Source organism: Electrophorus electricus, chromosome 12 (assembly GCF_013358815.1).
Source record: "Electrophorus electricus isolate fEleEle1 chromosome 12, fEleEle1.pri, whole genome shotgun sequence".
NCBI classification, from domain to species: domain Eukaryota; kingdom Metazoa; phylum Chordata; class Actinopteri; order Gymnotiformes; family Gymnotidae; genus Electrophorus; species Electrophorus electricus.
In genome coordinates, this window is record NC_049546.1 from 17,546,966 (window position 1) to 17,563,332 (window position 16,367).

The 16,367-nt window shown below is 45.9% G+C and overlaps 1 protein-coding gene across 3 annotated transcripts in view; it reads right to left on the bottom strand.

The window, feature by feature from the left end:
• Positions 1-16,367, bottom strand: part of fgf13a (fibroblast growth factor 13a) — an 83,047-nt gene that overhangs the window by 15,209 nt on the left and 51,471 nt on the right. For all 3 annotated transcript variants that reach the window (XM_035531955.1, XM_027019175.2, XM_035531956.1), the window contains one exon: positions 5,623-5,733. In XM_035531955.1, the coding sequence (XP_035387848.1) occupies positions 5,623-5,733 (111 nt within the window). The remainder of the gene's footprint in view (positions 1-5,622; positions 5,734-16,367) is intronic.

Here is a 16,367-nt window from a genome sequence, read left to right on the forward strand (position 1 = left end):
TGCCTGGTGCTTCCCTGCTCAGTTTTGGACTCGTGTGTACGGACAAGGTGGCTCTTTCTGCTCAGATGTACCGAGTTCTCACCGCATTCCCCAAAAACTGCCTCCTCACGCGCATCGCAATATGATATGATCACAGTTTGGCCAGCAGCGTGCACCCGAGTGTTGTCCCGTGACTACCATTTCTACCAGAAAATGCGTTTCGATGCACTTCTGAAACACTCAGGAACCACAGCAGTACACTCAGCTACACACGTGGCCACACAATAGGGAATCCATTCAGGATTAGACCCTCTTCTGTTACTCAGTTTATTACCTTGCTACGAGTTAAAAATATTTTTCAGAGTTCATCCTTTCCCCAGCCTCTGGTCAACTCAGTTACACTTAACGTTAAGGTTCCCTTAACAAACATTACTTACAACACTAATTAACATGAAATAATCATTAATAAACCATAAGCAATGTAATCAAAGTCAGTAACGCCATCAGGACGTTCCAAACTCAGGGTCAATCCCTTTGTGTCACCATGTTACCTTTGTTAGTTTACTGACATAAGATGCTTTATTTCTTCTCAGCTATGTCCACCATGGTCTATTTGGTTGTAGGCAGCACTGAAAATATTAACACTGGCAATAAATACTCACCTTACTTATATTAACATTCTTATATTTACAGAATTTTATCGTTTATTAATGTTACGTAACGCAAGTGATGTTGGTTCAGGGAACCTTAATATAAAGTGTTACAGCTAACAGCCAAGTTCTTGGCACAAGCTTCGTTCAAAATCAACAAATCACGAAGAAAAATAAATCCTACCAAGATCTGATCTTATCTGATAATGTGCATTCCAAGTAAGAGAAAGAGGGATCTTTTCCTCTCTCACCACCTCTGTGTACCACAGCTACGTCAGGTAAGCCTCCACCCCTGCAGTGTGTGCCTCCAGCTTTCCCCAGAGAGACGGGCAGTGCTGACGAACATCTAACTGTTGTGGGGCTAATACCACGGCTCCATGCAGTCCTCCCTGCGCCGGCCATGATTAAGGGAAGCTGTGTGTGGCTCTGAGGCCCTAGCCCCGCCCTAGCCCTGCCCCAGCCCCTGCTCTGCTCTGGCTGGGTGGAAACACCACTCTCTAAAACCATTGGCCCAGGAAGGGTAGGGGGTGTGGCCCAGCAGCGGTGCCTGGCTGGCAGTGGTCGCTCTAATGCCCAATCAGATTGATTCAATTCAGTTAAGTGTACATTTACAGTTAAGGGGAAATTTAATACAGAGAAATTTGCTGTGTTCTGACATGCCTCCCTGCCCCCGCCACAGATGCAAAGAAGTGCATGTGCACACGCACACACACAAACACACCCACACACACACACTACAAAGAAGCTGTTCCGTGGTGGTTATCACGGTTTGGACTTTTGTAAGATTGGAGCGGATAGTCAATTACCTGCGGCTAATCGAGCACCTGAGCACAGACACAGCGGGATCTCAGGAGATCAAGGGGAGAACACTGCCAACACGCCTGCACAGGCTGGGAGTACAGCAGCCTGCACCCAGGAGAGGAGGCTACATGGAACCAGATCCCCGAGAGGTGTGATACTGCAGACATTCCTGGGCAGAATCCATCTGAATAAGACTGGAAATTAGTCTGAACCTCTAGAGATTACACAGCCCCTGACCCAAGATCTGCAGCTCGGGCATTTCTAAAGGGGCTGCACTGCACACTCACAGAGCTGATCACATCTGCAGTACAGCATGTACAGTTCAACAATACATTTATACTTCAGTTATTCAAGTAAAAACTAATTTATGTGAGTATTTAATTTATGTACAGAGAGATTTCTTTTTACAGAAATCAGGCTAAATATCATCTGGTAGCATTCTAACAAGTAGAATACCTCATTAACATACTGCCTTAGGGGTGGAGCTTCTCAGTCTAGAACTCAAATAAAATTGATTGGAACATACAGCGACACTATAAAAGGTAAAGGAGGTACATTAGCGCCAATAAACTCTCGGGTTGACAGGAGCAAAGGTCTCCAGCCCAGACACATTGATAAGGAATCAAATTAAAGTCTCCATGGAGACAATGCCATAGAAGGACCAAACCTGATATTTAATGGGAAGAGGTTAGAGTTCACCCTGCTCCCGCCCAAAACTCGTCAGAGCTGAAGATAAAAGCGGCTCAATTGTAACAAGATCTTTATTATTAAAGATCCACCAGTTGGACTCTCATTACCTAGGTGCCCCATTCTGATTACAGTCCCACACGTTGGTAGGGAGAATGTGACAGAGATATTCTCTTAGCAAGACATGACTTGAATGCTTAATATTTCATCCTCATAATTGGTTTGTTTTTAACTTTAATTAAACAATGAAAATAAGGCTTATGGGATATATTTGCTTTCTGCAGTAGACCTTTATCTCAGATGCTCAACAGTATAAATAAAAGCATTAGGTGTCATCATGTGTAAATGACAGACTTAGAGACTTTTAGAGACTTTTAGAGTGCATGTGAGCAGCCCATCCTCCCTAACACACACCACCGCGCACATGCAAGTCAACCAAGAGGAATCAACCGCCGTCGCTATGGAGACTAGGACAGCCGGATGCTAACAAATCTATTTTTGTAGTGCGAGAGATAGAAGCTCCTGTTTTTCCCACTTCCAATCTCCAGTGGACGGTTTTCGATCCGTCCATAAAACCGGTGTTGGTTGAGAGAGGGAGGCTGGCTGTTACGCAACCTCACCTCCTGCAGGACGCAGCGGCCAATCCGAGCAGCCGGGGGCGGGGTTGTGTCAGGCCGGGGCGTGGCCGCCGACCAATACGGATGAAGCCGGCACGCAGCCTGGAGGTTTTATACGTGATTGGAGGCAAATAACAGGAGCTTTAAAATAAACGGCACAACCGACAAACCGTTTTAGCCTGAGCTGATTACTCAAGCAATCGAATCACTTCACAATTAGTACTCGATTATGAAACAACCACAAAACCTGATGAGGTCCGTCAGATTAGCTCCTCTCCGTCCTGGTCTAGAGCGTAATTAAACACCCGGGTGATTACGTTCTTCTGTTACCTTTCCCGCGCTGCTCACAACCCGTGTTAATGACGAACGGAAGCGAGTTGCACTCGTTTACAGGCTGCGGGACGTCGCGTCCGCTGAGCGACGGTGCAACGCATCGCCGATTTAATTTGATCCCTGCCTCCGCTGAGCCGGTGCAGACCTCCCGGACCCTGGCAGACTGGCTTATCTCCGTCGAGACGCGTTCTGCGTGGGAACCTGATGGGATGACTGAAGTTATCAATGACATGGCTGCTGCTTACTAGGAGTTATTCTGGGGTGGGATTGAAAAACTGAGCTCCTCGACCAACCCTTCCTAGTACACGCTATTTACAAGGCCTTGAAAAGATATTCATACCCCTTGAACTTTTCCACATTTTTTTCGTTACACCTACAAACCTAAATATATTTTATTGGGATTTTATGTGATAAATGAACACAAAGTAGCAAGTAATTGTGAAGTGAAAACAAAATGATACATGGTTTTCAATTTTTTTAATAAATAAAAATCTGGAAAGTGTGGTGTGCATTTGTATTCTGCTCCCTGTACTCTCATACCCCTAAATAACATCCAGTGTGACCAATTGCCTTCCAGGGTCACCAAATTAGCAAACAGAGGCCACATGTGTGTAATTTATTCTCAGTATAACTACAACTGTTTTGTGAAGACCTCAGAGGTTTGTTAGAGAACATTGGTGATCAAGCATCATCAAAACCAAGGAACACACCAGACAGGTCAGGGATAAAGTTGTGGATAAATGTTAAGCAGGGTTAGGCTATAAAAAAAATATCCCAAGCTGTGAACATCTCACGGAGCACTGTTCAATCCATCATCCCAAAAATGGCAGGAGTATGGTACAACCGCAAACCTACCAAGACATGGCCGTCCACCTAATCTGACAGCCCAGGCAAGGAGAGCACTACTCAGAGAAGCAGCCAACAGGCCCATGGTCACTCTGGAGGAGCTGCAGAGATCCACAGCTCAGGTGGGACAGTCTGTCCTCAGGAGACCTGTTAGCCGTGTACTCCACAAATCTGGCCTTTATGGAAGAGTACCAAGAAGAAAGCCATTTTTAAAAGCAAGCCATAAGAAGTCTCGTTTGCAGTTTACAACAAGCCATGTAGGGGAGAGAGCAAACATCTGGAAGAAGGTGCTCTGGTCAGATGAGGCCAAAGTTGGACTTTTTGGCCTAAATGCAAAACACTCTGTGTGGTGGAAAACTAACACTGAACATCACCCTGAACACACCATCCCCACATTTAAATATGGTGGTGGCAGCATCATGCTGTGGGGATGCTTTTCTTCAGCAGGGACAGGGAAGCTGGTCAGAGTTGATGGGAAGATGGATGGAGATAAATACAGGGCAATCCTGGAGGAAAACCTGTTAGAGGCTGCAAAAGACCTGAGACTGGGGCGGAGGTTCACCTTCCAGCAGGACAATGACCCTAAACATACAGCCAGAGCTACAGTGGAATGGTTTGGATGAAAGCACATTCATGTGTTAGAATGGCCCAGTCAAAGTCCAGACCTAATTCCCACTGAGAATCTGTGGCAAGACTTAAAAATTGCTGTTCACAGATGCTCTCCATCCAATCTGACTGAGCTTGAGCCATTTTGCAAAGAAGAATGGGCAAAAATTTCAGCCTGTAGATGTGCAAAGCTGGTAGAGACGTACCCCAAAAGACTTGCAGCTGTAACTGCAGTGAAAGGTGGTCCCACAAAATATTGAGTCAGGGGGGCTGAATACAAATGCACGCTACACTTTCCAGATTTTTATTTATTAAAAAATTTGAAAACCATGTATCATTTTCTTTTCACTACATAATTACTTGCTTGCTACTTTGTGTACATTTATCACATAAAATCCCATTAAAATACATTTAAGTTTGTAGGCGTAACATGAACAAATGTGGAAAAGTTCAAGGGGTACAAATACTTTTTGAAGGCTCTGTAGGGTTGCAGAATGGCATCGAAAGATCCAAAGACATAATTATCTTTGTAGATTCCTTAAAAATCAGTGTTAAATTATTTCTAAAACCTGTTCTCAAAGTAAACTTTATATTCCCTTTACTTTTTGAAAGATGTCACATTTCCAAAGATGTTATTTCTCAAACACCACCGTTCTGCTTTAATTTTCAGGAAATTAGCAGAGGTCACGGCCTTTGAAAACATAAGCCACAGTTCCGTTTTGGACTGTGATGCTTAAGCCAATCGATCTTTCCGTTTGGAGCCCCATCTTTGAAATTGATAAGCAGAAAGTGGCAGCAGCACTTCCGGTATTTTACAGTGAGACTGGGCTCTCCAGTAGCTTATGTTCGTATACGCATATTCTCCCCCCCCCCCCCGAAAGGGGGGAAGACAGAGAGAGTGTGTTTGGTAATGTGAGTTGGAGGAGGAGTCCAATTTCAGAGAAGGCAAAACCGCCAGCTAACAATACTACACAAGAGAACAAATGGAAGGGATGTTCTCATTTGAACTTTTATCCAGCAGGTGTGTGTACAGTAGACGATTCCGTGCCGGGAGCACAGAGGGAGATTCCACAACTGGAGGGAAAAGGCTCCGGTGCACTCACTGAAACTGCTGTCCTCCTCTTTAGTACCATCGATGGTTCCGTCTGCTTGGAGCTGCAAATGGAAGCCCTGACGACTGTACAGCTTCGTCACGATCCCCTTCAGCTGGGGCTCTGAGAGAAAGAGAGAGAGAGAGAGAGACTGTGAGACAGGCATTGATTGCCACAGAGAGCGCGACTGGGAGACTTAGCAGGGTTCTCCACGCTGGCAGGCGAACACATCCGGCAGCAGGGCCCAGGAGGTTACACCTGCTGCTGTTAGAGAGACTCGATGAAGCCCGGCACAAACCGCATGCAAGACGAAGGAGGGAAAAAAATCCAAGAGACCTAACTTGTGAGATCGTGGGCGCCGTATTCATTTGCACGTGATGAAATGCTTAACGTCATTTTAAGGCACCCGAGACAGCGAATGTGAACCGGTATTTGTGAAAATACTTCACACTTCACACTTTTGCATCAAAGACTAAATGGCTTAATGGATGGATATCACCTAGAGCTTCGGCTAACTGGTCGCTTGCAGGACTTAACCATGCGCGTCCCAGTTCAGTCTTAGGTGTGTGTCCCTTAACGCCACCGTGATCAACGTTCTCCACTGCGCCATACACCACCTTTCAACTCCATCATCCATGCAACTCTTCCTCCACTGCCTCTTTTCCTTACTCCCTCAAAGGTTGCCTTGGTAATTGGCATGGTCCTATTTTTTTTTTTTCCTTTGCTAGCTTCCTGTTTAGAACGCCCTCTCCTGGAGCAGTTCCCTCACAGGGGCTAGGATTTGGGGTCTACAGGCATGACGTTCCTTCAGGGAGGGCTTTCCTACGTTGCGGTGATTACTCTGTAGTTGGGACTGGGCTAGTGGCACAAGCGGAGGGAAGGAAAGAGATGGATCGCCTCCAAGCTGTGAGGAGCCTTCGGAATGTGGGCGGGATCAGGGATGCAGCCCCGCACTGCCTTCACACTTGTAACAGGAGGCCTGGGTGTTGGGCATCAGGGAATGTGCTGCCTAACATAACTGCATAATGCATCCTAAAAAAGTAGAATAAACAGAATTTAAATATTTACGTTATGTTTGTGTGTGTGGTGCTGGCTGCTCTGAGATCTCTCTGAAAACCCCTGTCAGTGATGAGGTGGCACGTGTCTTATGTAAGCCCTTCACACTCCCCTCCGCCTCGGCAGGGTGAGGAGCTGAGGTGTGTGTGTGTGGCCCTCCGCCTGTCTGCACACGCTCGTACGTGTGAGAGCGAGACAGACAGACACACACACAGATGGACAGTAGATAAGACAGACAGATAAGCAAAGGAGAGATGACGGGGAAAGAGCGAGTGAACAAGGAGCAGGCGCGAGATTTCTGACGGACGCATTTAGACTCGGCGTGAACATGATCCAGTGAGGAGCCGTCGGTGCGATGGGTGTATGGGGACGGTCCGGCCCCAGAGATATTCACCACCACACTAAATGCCTGGTTATTACACCACACATTTATTACAGCGTCATGGTAACACAAACGGTCGGAGAGAAACTCGTTTACACGAAAACAAAGGGACAGAAGTGCAATAGAGGAGGAAGTCATAACGTCTGCTCTCTGTGGTCCTAATTAATAGGAAATCCTTCCCCAATGGGACACCTGGCTTCAGTGGAAATGCGCTTCCCTGTCCTAACAGTCTTTATGAGAGCTCGCACAGAAAGAGGAACCCAAGCTGGACGCACCGAGACAGATGACTCAACCGCGGTGTTTTATAATGGAAGGCACCCCAACAGTACCCACAACCTGCAGTCACTTGGGAGACAGACAATGCAGCTCAGTAAATAAATAAATAACTTGTTCAAAGTAATGCATACAACACATACAGGCATACCTCAAGTGTGACTAAATTATCTAGAGTAAACCTGCGTAAAAATAATTTCTGTGATATCTGTTCCAGACTGGCAGGAACAATACTGAGTTGTCTTTCAAAGAGCAATGGGGCCCCGTGTTGTGCAAATAATTAGGAGTGAATAACCAGAGGCTTGCTCAGCCTGGTGTACGCTAGCTCCCCCCCTCCACACACACACACACACACACACACACACACACACACACACACACACACACACACACACACACAGTGAAATGAGTGCCCACCCTGGTACTTCTAATACATCTGAAACAAAAAAAAAACACCAGGTGAGCTTTTTTGAACTCCTGTAAAACAAATATTCATACGGGACTGATTTCTTTCCCGTTCTCTTGTCATACACGAGTGACTGAATGTGCGTTTTGGGTTTGTTTTTTTTTTGAATTACATAATTCTGATCACATGTTCTGTAGACTATAAAAACGGAATGGGAAAGTTACTGTTCTACGAGTTCACAGCCACTTTAAGAAATACGCTGTCAGACACTGGACAGGTGGAGATGACGGCTAATGAAATGGTAGTTTATGGAGACAGCTGTGTGATGACCGGCTATCATGGTTATGGAGGCGATGAGGCGGGTGATGGTGAGGAACCCCCCCCCCACGGTACGCTTAAGGCGTCTGCAGACCTGGTCGCCTCCTCCGGCGCTTCTTGGAACCGAAAAGCTTGACCCGAGAGAAGACACTGAGTCGACTGGGCTTCTCGCATGTTCCTTTGGCTTTGTTCGGACTGCTTACGCAGCGGCAGGCGTTAGATTTCTCCCGCTCCCTCGCCTGCCTCTTCTGCCGAATGAGGGAGCTGGCAATCGCTGCAGCCATAGCCAGTTTGACGGTGCAGCGCCGAAAAACTTCCAGACGAAAAGATTCGCCACTCCCGCCTGCTCCACCGCGGGATTCACATACATAAATCGTCAAATCAGTCGCTCACATCCAAGTTTTCATGACAGTCATCGTTCGAGCTAAACTAAATAAATAAAAAAAATAATAATAATCCGGTGGAAAAACGGGTAGGCGCCAAAAGTTGCGCCCCCAAAGCCGAAAGTCTAAAAGGAGTTTCCTCTCGTTTGAATTACGAAAACAAAAATGCCCTCAGATTCACACGTCTGTCTCTCCTACGCTGCATTTTATCTTCAGAAAGTGTTCATCGGTACAAAAGACAGCATCCACGTTCAGCAAATCGCAGTGTTCCGCATCGAGAGACATCGATCTCCCAAATGCCACTATCTCGGCATCGCTGCGATCCCAAATGCCACTATCTCGGCATCGCTGCGATCCCAAATGCCACTATCTCGGCATTATTTGCTCCAAGTCCCAAAAACGCGTTTCCCACCATGCCACGAAACAGACACAGCACATGCGAGGAACAGCGCGTCCGCAGGTGAGTGACGGCGCTTCTAAGCGCAGCCAGAAAAACGCACACCTGTTAGCAAAGACAGCGACGGAGCATTTTCTTCAGAGTCCCCCCCCTCCCCTTTCAGTTAATCTCATCGTCCCTGACGACCGTTGCTAGGTTAAAATGGGTGTGAATGATTCATCTCGCGTATTTAAAGGATTAAGTTAGCCATAACGCTTTTCAAGCAGCCTAATGGTGTCCAGCATCCAGTGGCGCATCACCGCTGTGCGCGTTAAACACTCCGCCTCAAAGGAGTGTGTGAGGAATCCCAGATTCTGCTTTAATGACATGTGCATGGCGTGCGTAACGCAGGCGACGCGTTTGACGGTCCCGGCTCTCGTAAGAACGAGATTCATCCCGTCGCGTGAGGAGACGGCACCAGATAACGAAGCAAACAGGACTACGGTTTCACGTCAATGCAAGACGTTCACAGACGGATGAATAGTTTGTTAGAGTGAATTGTCTTGAAACACCGGATGGAAAAAAACAGCTCCAATGATCACTTTGTTATATATCAGTTTCACATTTCGCAGGGCTTTCAGATGAGACGAGTTACGATTAGGATAAGACAGGAAATACGGCACCCCTCAAGAGGATTGTTGGTTGTCCTGGTAGTGAATAGTTTACAAAGAAGAGAAGGTTCTTTGGCCCACCTGCATTTATTAACAAGAATTTTTGGGGATGCTCTGTTGTTTTCAGAATGGCAGATGTCCTATTACAAATGTATTGGCGTAGACTACTGAACAAAAATCAGAATTATAATCGGAACGTAGAGAACTATACAATTTCACCGCCCGTTTTTTTAACTTCACCGGTTGCTTCGGTTTCCGGTACTTGTTTCTATAATGTCGTGCGTGAACACAAAAGTTCGTGCCAGAGTGAAAAAAGATGATAGGATGAAATGAAATGAAAAAAAAAAACAAGAACCGAAGAATAGGAAAGTAACAACATGACCTTTTGTGTGATTAGAAAAACATGTTTCGTCCATCTGAAAATGCCGAACAGTTCCCTCCTTCCAACTCTATCCATCAACGCAGTGCAATCAGCAAACTGGCCTACAGTAAGTTCAGCAATAGCGCCACCTACTGCACAAGCGGGCGCCCATCAACACAACTGTAATTCTTTAAATCACCGCCTTAAAAAAAAAAAAAAGACCGTTCATCTAGATGAAAAATTTACTTTAAGTCAGGCGTAGCTCAGTGTTTGCCAATCCTGGTACTCGACTATTGTTGCATCGCACATTTTAGTTTTCAATTTACTCCTCAGTCAATTAAATATAAACAAACAAACAAACAACAACCACCATTCATAAATATGGTGTAAAAACAATGAAATGGCTAAAGCATGCTGTGCGGGAAGAGGACTTGGAATCCGAAACACTGGCCATAAGATCCATTTGTAATCAATCAACATCCATACACAATATAAAATTAAATATGCATAGTCACAAATTCTACAGAATTATAATAGACTACACAAAGAAATTACTCCTCAGATTAATTCCTTAATTAAAGTATTAAGAAGTTAAAAAAAAAAAAAAACCGGAAAATCAGAATTTTGTAAACACGTGGGTACTTAATAACACATATCAGACAGAATTAAAAACTCGTCTATTAAGACTAAGATTCAGACTACATGCATAGCAGTGAATCCCTATATGCTGCAATACACGAGCAGCACCTATTTCAGAACCTTGGACAGTTCTCCACAGTCACACTGGACCATTGTACTAAACAACACAATGGCCATGCATGCATATCCTTTCAGATTTAACATCTACATAAACAACATATTTTTCTGTTCTTTGATAACTTCATAAGCTTGGCTAGGGTAATTCTTTGAAATAACTTTTTAAATAGATAAAGAATGAAAGTTAATCCGTACCTGATATAGATTTTCTAAGAGGAAAAGTCATGTTTATCAGGCAAAATGCGAAGACAGTATGCTGGAAGGAAGCGCAGTCCGGCGATGTTTCAATGCGTGCAGTAAGATGTTTTCAAAGTTTTAACTATATTAAAAGAAATCTCAGGGGAACTGCCGAGAAGCCATCGAGGCGGGGCTTGCTGCATTCAGAAATCATTAATGGACATTAGTGACATGCCATTATGACTTCAAAAGCGGGCATTAAAGATTCATTGGGAGGCGCTGTGGCTCCGGCCAACACAGGGCGTGTGTTCACTAAACTGCGGCGCTCTGGGTCAAAATTGCAGAGAGCAATCGAACGGGTGCGCTGAAACTGCGTTTCCTCTTCAGGAGGGCCATCCTTCCCTCTCACGTTACAGACAAACGGCTGTAAAACGATCCTTTAATGCGTCGCGTAAACCGGTTACGCCGGACCGTTCACTCCCCACTGCAGCGTATCAGCGTGCATCTGGTACTGTAGTCCTGTAGAATTTCTTCCATGTCATGAAATAATGGAGTGAAATTGTTCTGAAGTAAAATCTGCGGGGACCGGATTTCACAGACATTCTCGTGAACTTGTTTTTGATCCTAATTACTATCGCTTGGCGGAACAGTAACGGAGCAACAAACGGCGTGACACGGGGAGCGCAAAGAACGCCTGAAGTTTTCGAGACGGTCTTAAACCTACTACATTTGGCCACTAGGTGGCGCGAATGAATCACGTTATTAGCCAGTTCAGCGTGGAGGTACTCGCAAAGAAGCCCAGTGAGTGCTAGTAAACGTATCTCTCAACGTAAAAATAGTACGGCTTCGTTTGATTTATTATTAGCATAAATAATTCATCTCAGGTTCCACTTTTTAATTTTGGCACCACAACTCAACATGTTAAATCCATTCTCCATCATGTTTTTACATGATCCGTTTACTTCCATAACTTTTCTTACCACTTGACCTTTACAGCTTTTAATAACTAAGGCTGGAACAGAGATTAGATGTATGACTTGTACACAGGGCCCAAAGAAGTCTCAGCCGCTCCGGCTTCAGTCGTTTCAGATAAGATTATTTCTGATCTCTCTGCGGGCACAGCCCACCCACCGGAGCACGACGGAGAGCGAAAGCGGACACAAATGGTAAACGGGAAGACGTGTACCAAAACAAAGTGCTGACTGCACAATATATCGCTCCACAGGCGGTATCGCTGTTGCAGCCTGTTTACTATGAGAGACTGTAACAAAGCATAGATAAAGACACACCTCGCTGGTTTTGGCTATTTAGAACAAAGCAAACGTAGTTATAATATAAATCCTGCCTTGTCTTGGAGACCCAGTACGCGCAGGCGTCTCGGAGATACTGGATTGGAATCTGAAATGTCTCACGTGGTTCCGAGACGCGTCGTGTGCGTGCGCAAGACCATTGCTTCATACGCAACCGGCGCCCAAGAGCCGCGTGCCGCTGCAGCCTGGCTCCTCGGGCACGCACTCCCTTTGTTGGGAGCCAGGAGGAGCAGCCACACACCGAGTCCCCCGCTGACACACACAGGCCTACAGATGGCCACACTGATCCCCCCACCCCGACTCGGTCAGCCTGGCAGCACTGGAATATTGGCAACATGCAGCCTTGCCAGTGCTCCCTGGCGGGGAAGGATGACATCACCTCGGATAGCGTAGGCTTGTGGTTGCCAGTTGTAGCCACTAGATGGCGCTGCGGTTAACGGGCCTCGGGACAGCCTTTCTCAAGAATTCAGTGGGTGTTGATCGGTTTTTGATCTGTTTTCTCTTGAGTAATTTTACATTTTCCTTTCCCCTGGGTGCAAATGTGTTATATTTCATTGGCATATTTTAATATTTCTTGGGGTAAAAATAAGGTCACAATAATGTATGTGCACACTGAAAGAGACAGTAACGATGAAAAGAAGACAAAGGAGAACAAACTGCAGTTTACTGCCATTTTCAAATCTCCAAAGTTTTCCATGAGATCGGAAAACAGCTGTGCACACTGCAAAAATCCATGAATAAATGAATGATTGATCGAATGAATAATTTCTTAAAGGCATCACAGGAAGTCTCGTGTGTTGGAAAACCAGAATATGAACACACCTCCTTTTCTTTACCACATGCTGTCAGTATACTATTACTGAGAGCTCAGGCAACAATGCTATGCCTGTATAAACAGGATTTACACTGCAGAACTCTGGTCACCAGTGCCATGGCAATGGTGGGGGTTGTCATAGAGACCATAGAGATCTATATGCAAGCGCAGGGACCAGGTGCACAAGCATGTCTGCCTGGGGAGGGAGGCCGAGAGAAGAGCCTGGATAAAGTCGGGGCCTTCACACTCCAGAGTAAGAGTTTCGTAACCACGTCCAATATGGGCTCTGCACAGTACAGAAACAGTAGTCAGAGGATGGGAGTGTGTTATGATAGTTATGCTCCGAAAAAGAAAGAAAGAATGAGAGAATAATACAGTGCGGTTGATGCCACAGTGAGTGTGAAATGTTACTTCATTAAAACCTGACAAAAGACACGAAGTGACACAATGGCCTAGTGAAGCAGAGGGTCAAAGGTAAAAGGTAAAAGATTCAGGAAGAGTTTCAGGTGGCGGTCCCGTTTGGAGACATCCTCTGCACCCAAGTACACCTACACCCGAGTACACCTACACCTGAGTACATCTACACCCCAGTACACCTACACCTGTGCTTCGGCGCACATAGGCCTGCCTCTTTCGCGAGCCTTTGCGCATCACTACCACGTGCGGTACGGGTCTGCAGGCCACCTGCAACAGCTGAGGCATGAGCTACTGAGACGCAAAGAAGTCGGGCGGGGCCATCCTTCATTAATCCGCTGCCGTCCCAATTACACGGCAGTGCTGTCCTCTTTACACCGCCGGTTCTGGACCCGTACGAGCGAGCCGGGGCAGGCGCCAGACCCGGCAGCCCGGATCTAACGCCGTCCTCCGGCACACGATGGCGGCTATTTTTCGCATCTCATCAGAACTCTGGGCTTCGGATTTACCTTGAAATAAAGTCCCTGGTGGCCCCTCAAAAACACAGAGTAATTTTAACAGCCGCTGTCACAGAGACGAAGCATCAAGCATCGGTAGTCTTGAGGAGTCCTGAGGAGAACTGAGATAATTGTGCAGTCCTGGTATGCGGCGCTGCCGTCCTGAAACTGACTGAAGACTTGCGCCCTGTTTTCCCTTCCTCCATTTCTCATTGGGTTTTACAGCGTTTCAGCCAGTTACGCTTTTTGGCTCCCCGTCGCTCTCCCGTTTGTTGCTAAGGGGTGCGAATGGGGCGTCTGAAAATCAATCATAATGACAAAGATGATGTCACACAATGAAGATCCTTCCTGCTTGGGTTCTGAATTGCAGAGGGACATCAGTTTTATATAACCACAGCAGCATTACATCATTGCCCGTAAAGCATAATTGACAGCATAACAAAAGAGGATATAATGATTTTAAAGTGTAGGCTTGTACCTGTTTTATGAAAATGACGTATGACTGGCTTTTAAACACCTAGACACACTAAAAAATTCTCAGAGCTTACTCCAAACATCTCTATTTTGTTAATGCTCATTTAAATTCACGGTGTAATTCGACATTGCAAATGATTTTTTCTTCCATATTGACGCAGAACATTTGATAAGAGCTACTGTTTCATTCATGCAGTTGTAGGAGACTTTGTTCACGCTAATACTGTTTGTTTTCTGATTGGGTAAACACTCATCATGTGATGAGCCCTGACTGCTATTGGTTCACGTAGAAATTTGCATAAACGAAAGAGCTGCACTCGACTTCTCGCTGCACGGCAAGCCTGGATTTGCCACAGAACTACCATCATGAATTGCACGACCACCTACAGTGCAGCTTATGCTTGCTGTAAAAGCTGAATGGGAGATTTTGGGAAGCAAAGTTGCACTGGAACAGTGTAAATGCACCAGTAGTGTGCCTACAGATGATATGGAACAGATGATATGTGTCAAAACAGCTTTTGGGCTGGTGAAGCCATTGTTTCTCTAAGGAGATCGATATGCTTTAACCCAGAGGCAAAATTAATGACCTTAGATTCTGTACGGACTGTTGCTACACTTAAAGTTCAGCTGAATTCAACTTTGACTCATTTGCCACTCACCTAGGTTTTACACCTTTGTTGTGTCTTTCAAACCAATGAGCGCTAAACCCTCCCAGTGCACTCACTATGGTCACGTTGTTTTAGTCGATCTGTCCTGTCATGGAGACAGGCCTGCGGCACCATGCCGACAGGAGCCACATGTCCCTGCCCTCCTCCCTGGGGGGAGGACCGGGGGCCGCCCTGGGGTTGTAGGCTACGGCTGCCCAACACCCAGTAATCACGTCACCGCTGCTCCGGCCGGCACAGTAAAAGACGTGTCAAAAAAAAAAAAAAAAAAGCTGCGACTGTCAAACTGAAGCGTTTCCCGGCATGACATCATGAACATGAACCGGCCTTTATTTATCTAAGAGAAGCTAGACAGATGTGAAAACTGTTACTGGGCATAAATAAATAAACACAAACTACAACAAAATGATGATGACGATGACAACAACTACAACAAAAATGGCAACATTGCCATCGTCATTTACGACATGACTAGTTTAGCCAAGCCTAGCAATGAAAAAATAAATAAATGGATTGGCTCTCTCAAAGTGGGCCAGGATCTTCAGTAGTGAAGGCCAAGGAATGAGGCCACATGAGCCTGGCACAGTGAGGCTAGCCCAGATTCTGGTTCTGGGTTGCTGGTTTACCCTACTTTACTACTGCCTTACCCTGACAAACCAGAGACGGGAGAGGAGTGCAGGTATATCAGGAGTCGTGGCTCACGGCACACAGTCCGATGAGCATCGGTGAACATGGACAGTGTGATAGTAATGAAACCAAATGATATTACGTAGTATTGCTCAAATGTTCAAATAAGTGTCATAAGCACTTACTGGCAGGGACACGCATGCAGGACACCAAAAGATTAGAAAAGAAAGATTTTATCCAACCAGAGGATTTTGCATCTTAAAATGCAAAAAAAAAAAAAAACATGTACGGGGAGGACTCTGTGCTGGCCACACTTGGACCAGATCTACCTAAGTTTCTACTGGATGCCACTAGGTGTTATGTAAAACAGATTCCTAGCTACAGATGAGGAGTGAATTGTTTGATTTAAAGAATTCCTGACGTGCCACAAGCTTGCTGTGGGTTGTTGGGTTTTATTTATGTAGTGGTCCATCATTACTGTCAGATGCGCCACTGGCGATAATCACTGAAAGGGGTATTTCAGTGGACAGTCACATTTACTGAAATGTCCACTCGAGCCCTTCCATGTCTGGCACCCAGACGCTGCTTCCCATTAACACAGACGCTGAGACCCGAGGACGAGGGCGGAGGAAGGTGGAGGCTGCCTGCAGACGTGGACGGAGCAGAGTGCCACGACACCCCACAGCCCCATCTCAGAAGTGTCAACTGCTGTGCTGTCAGGTGCCCATCCCATTGGTATTGGTCCGGAAGACTGCAGTGTGACTGGCGGAAACCTTAGCAACCGGAACACCAAAAAT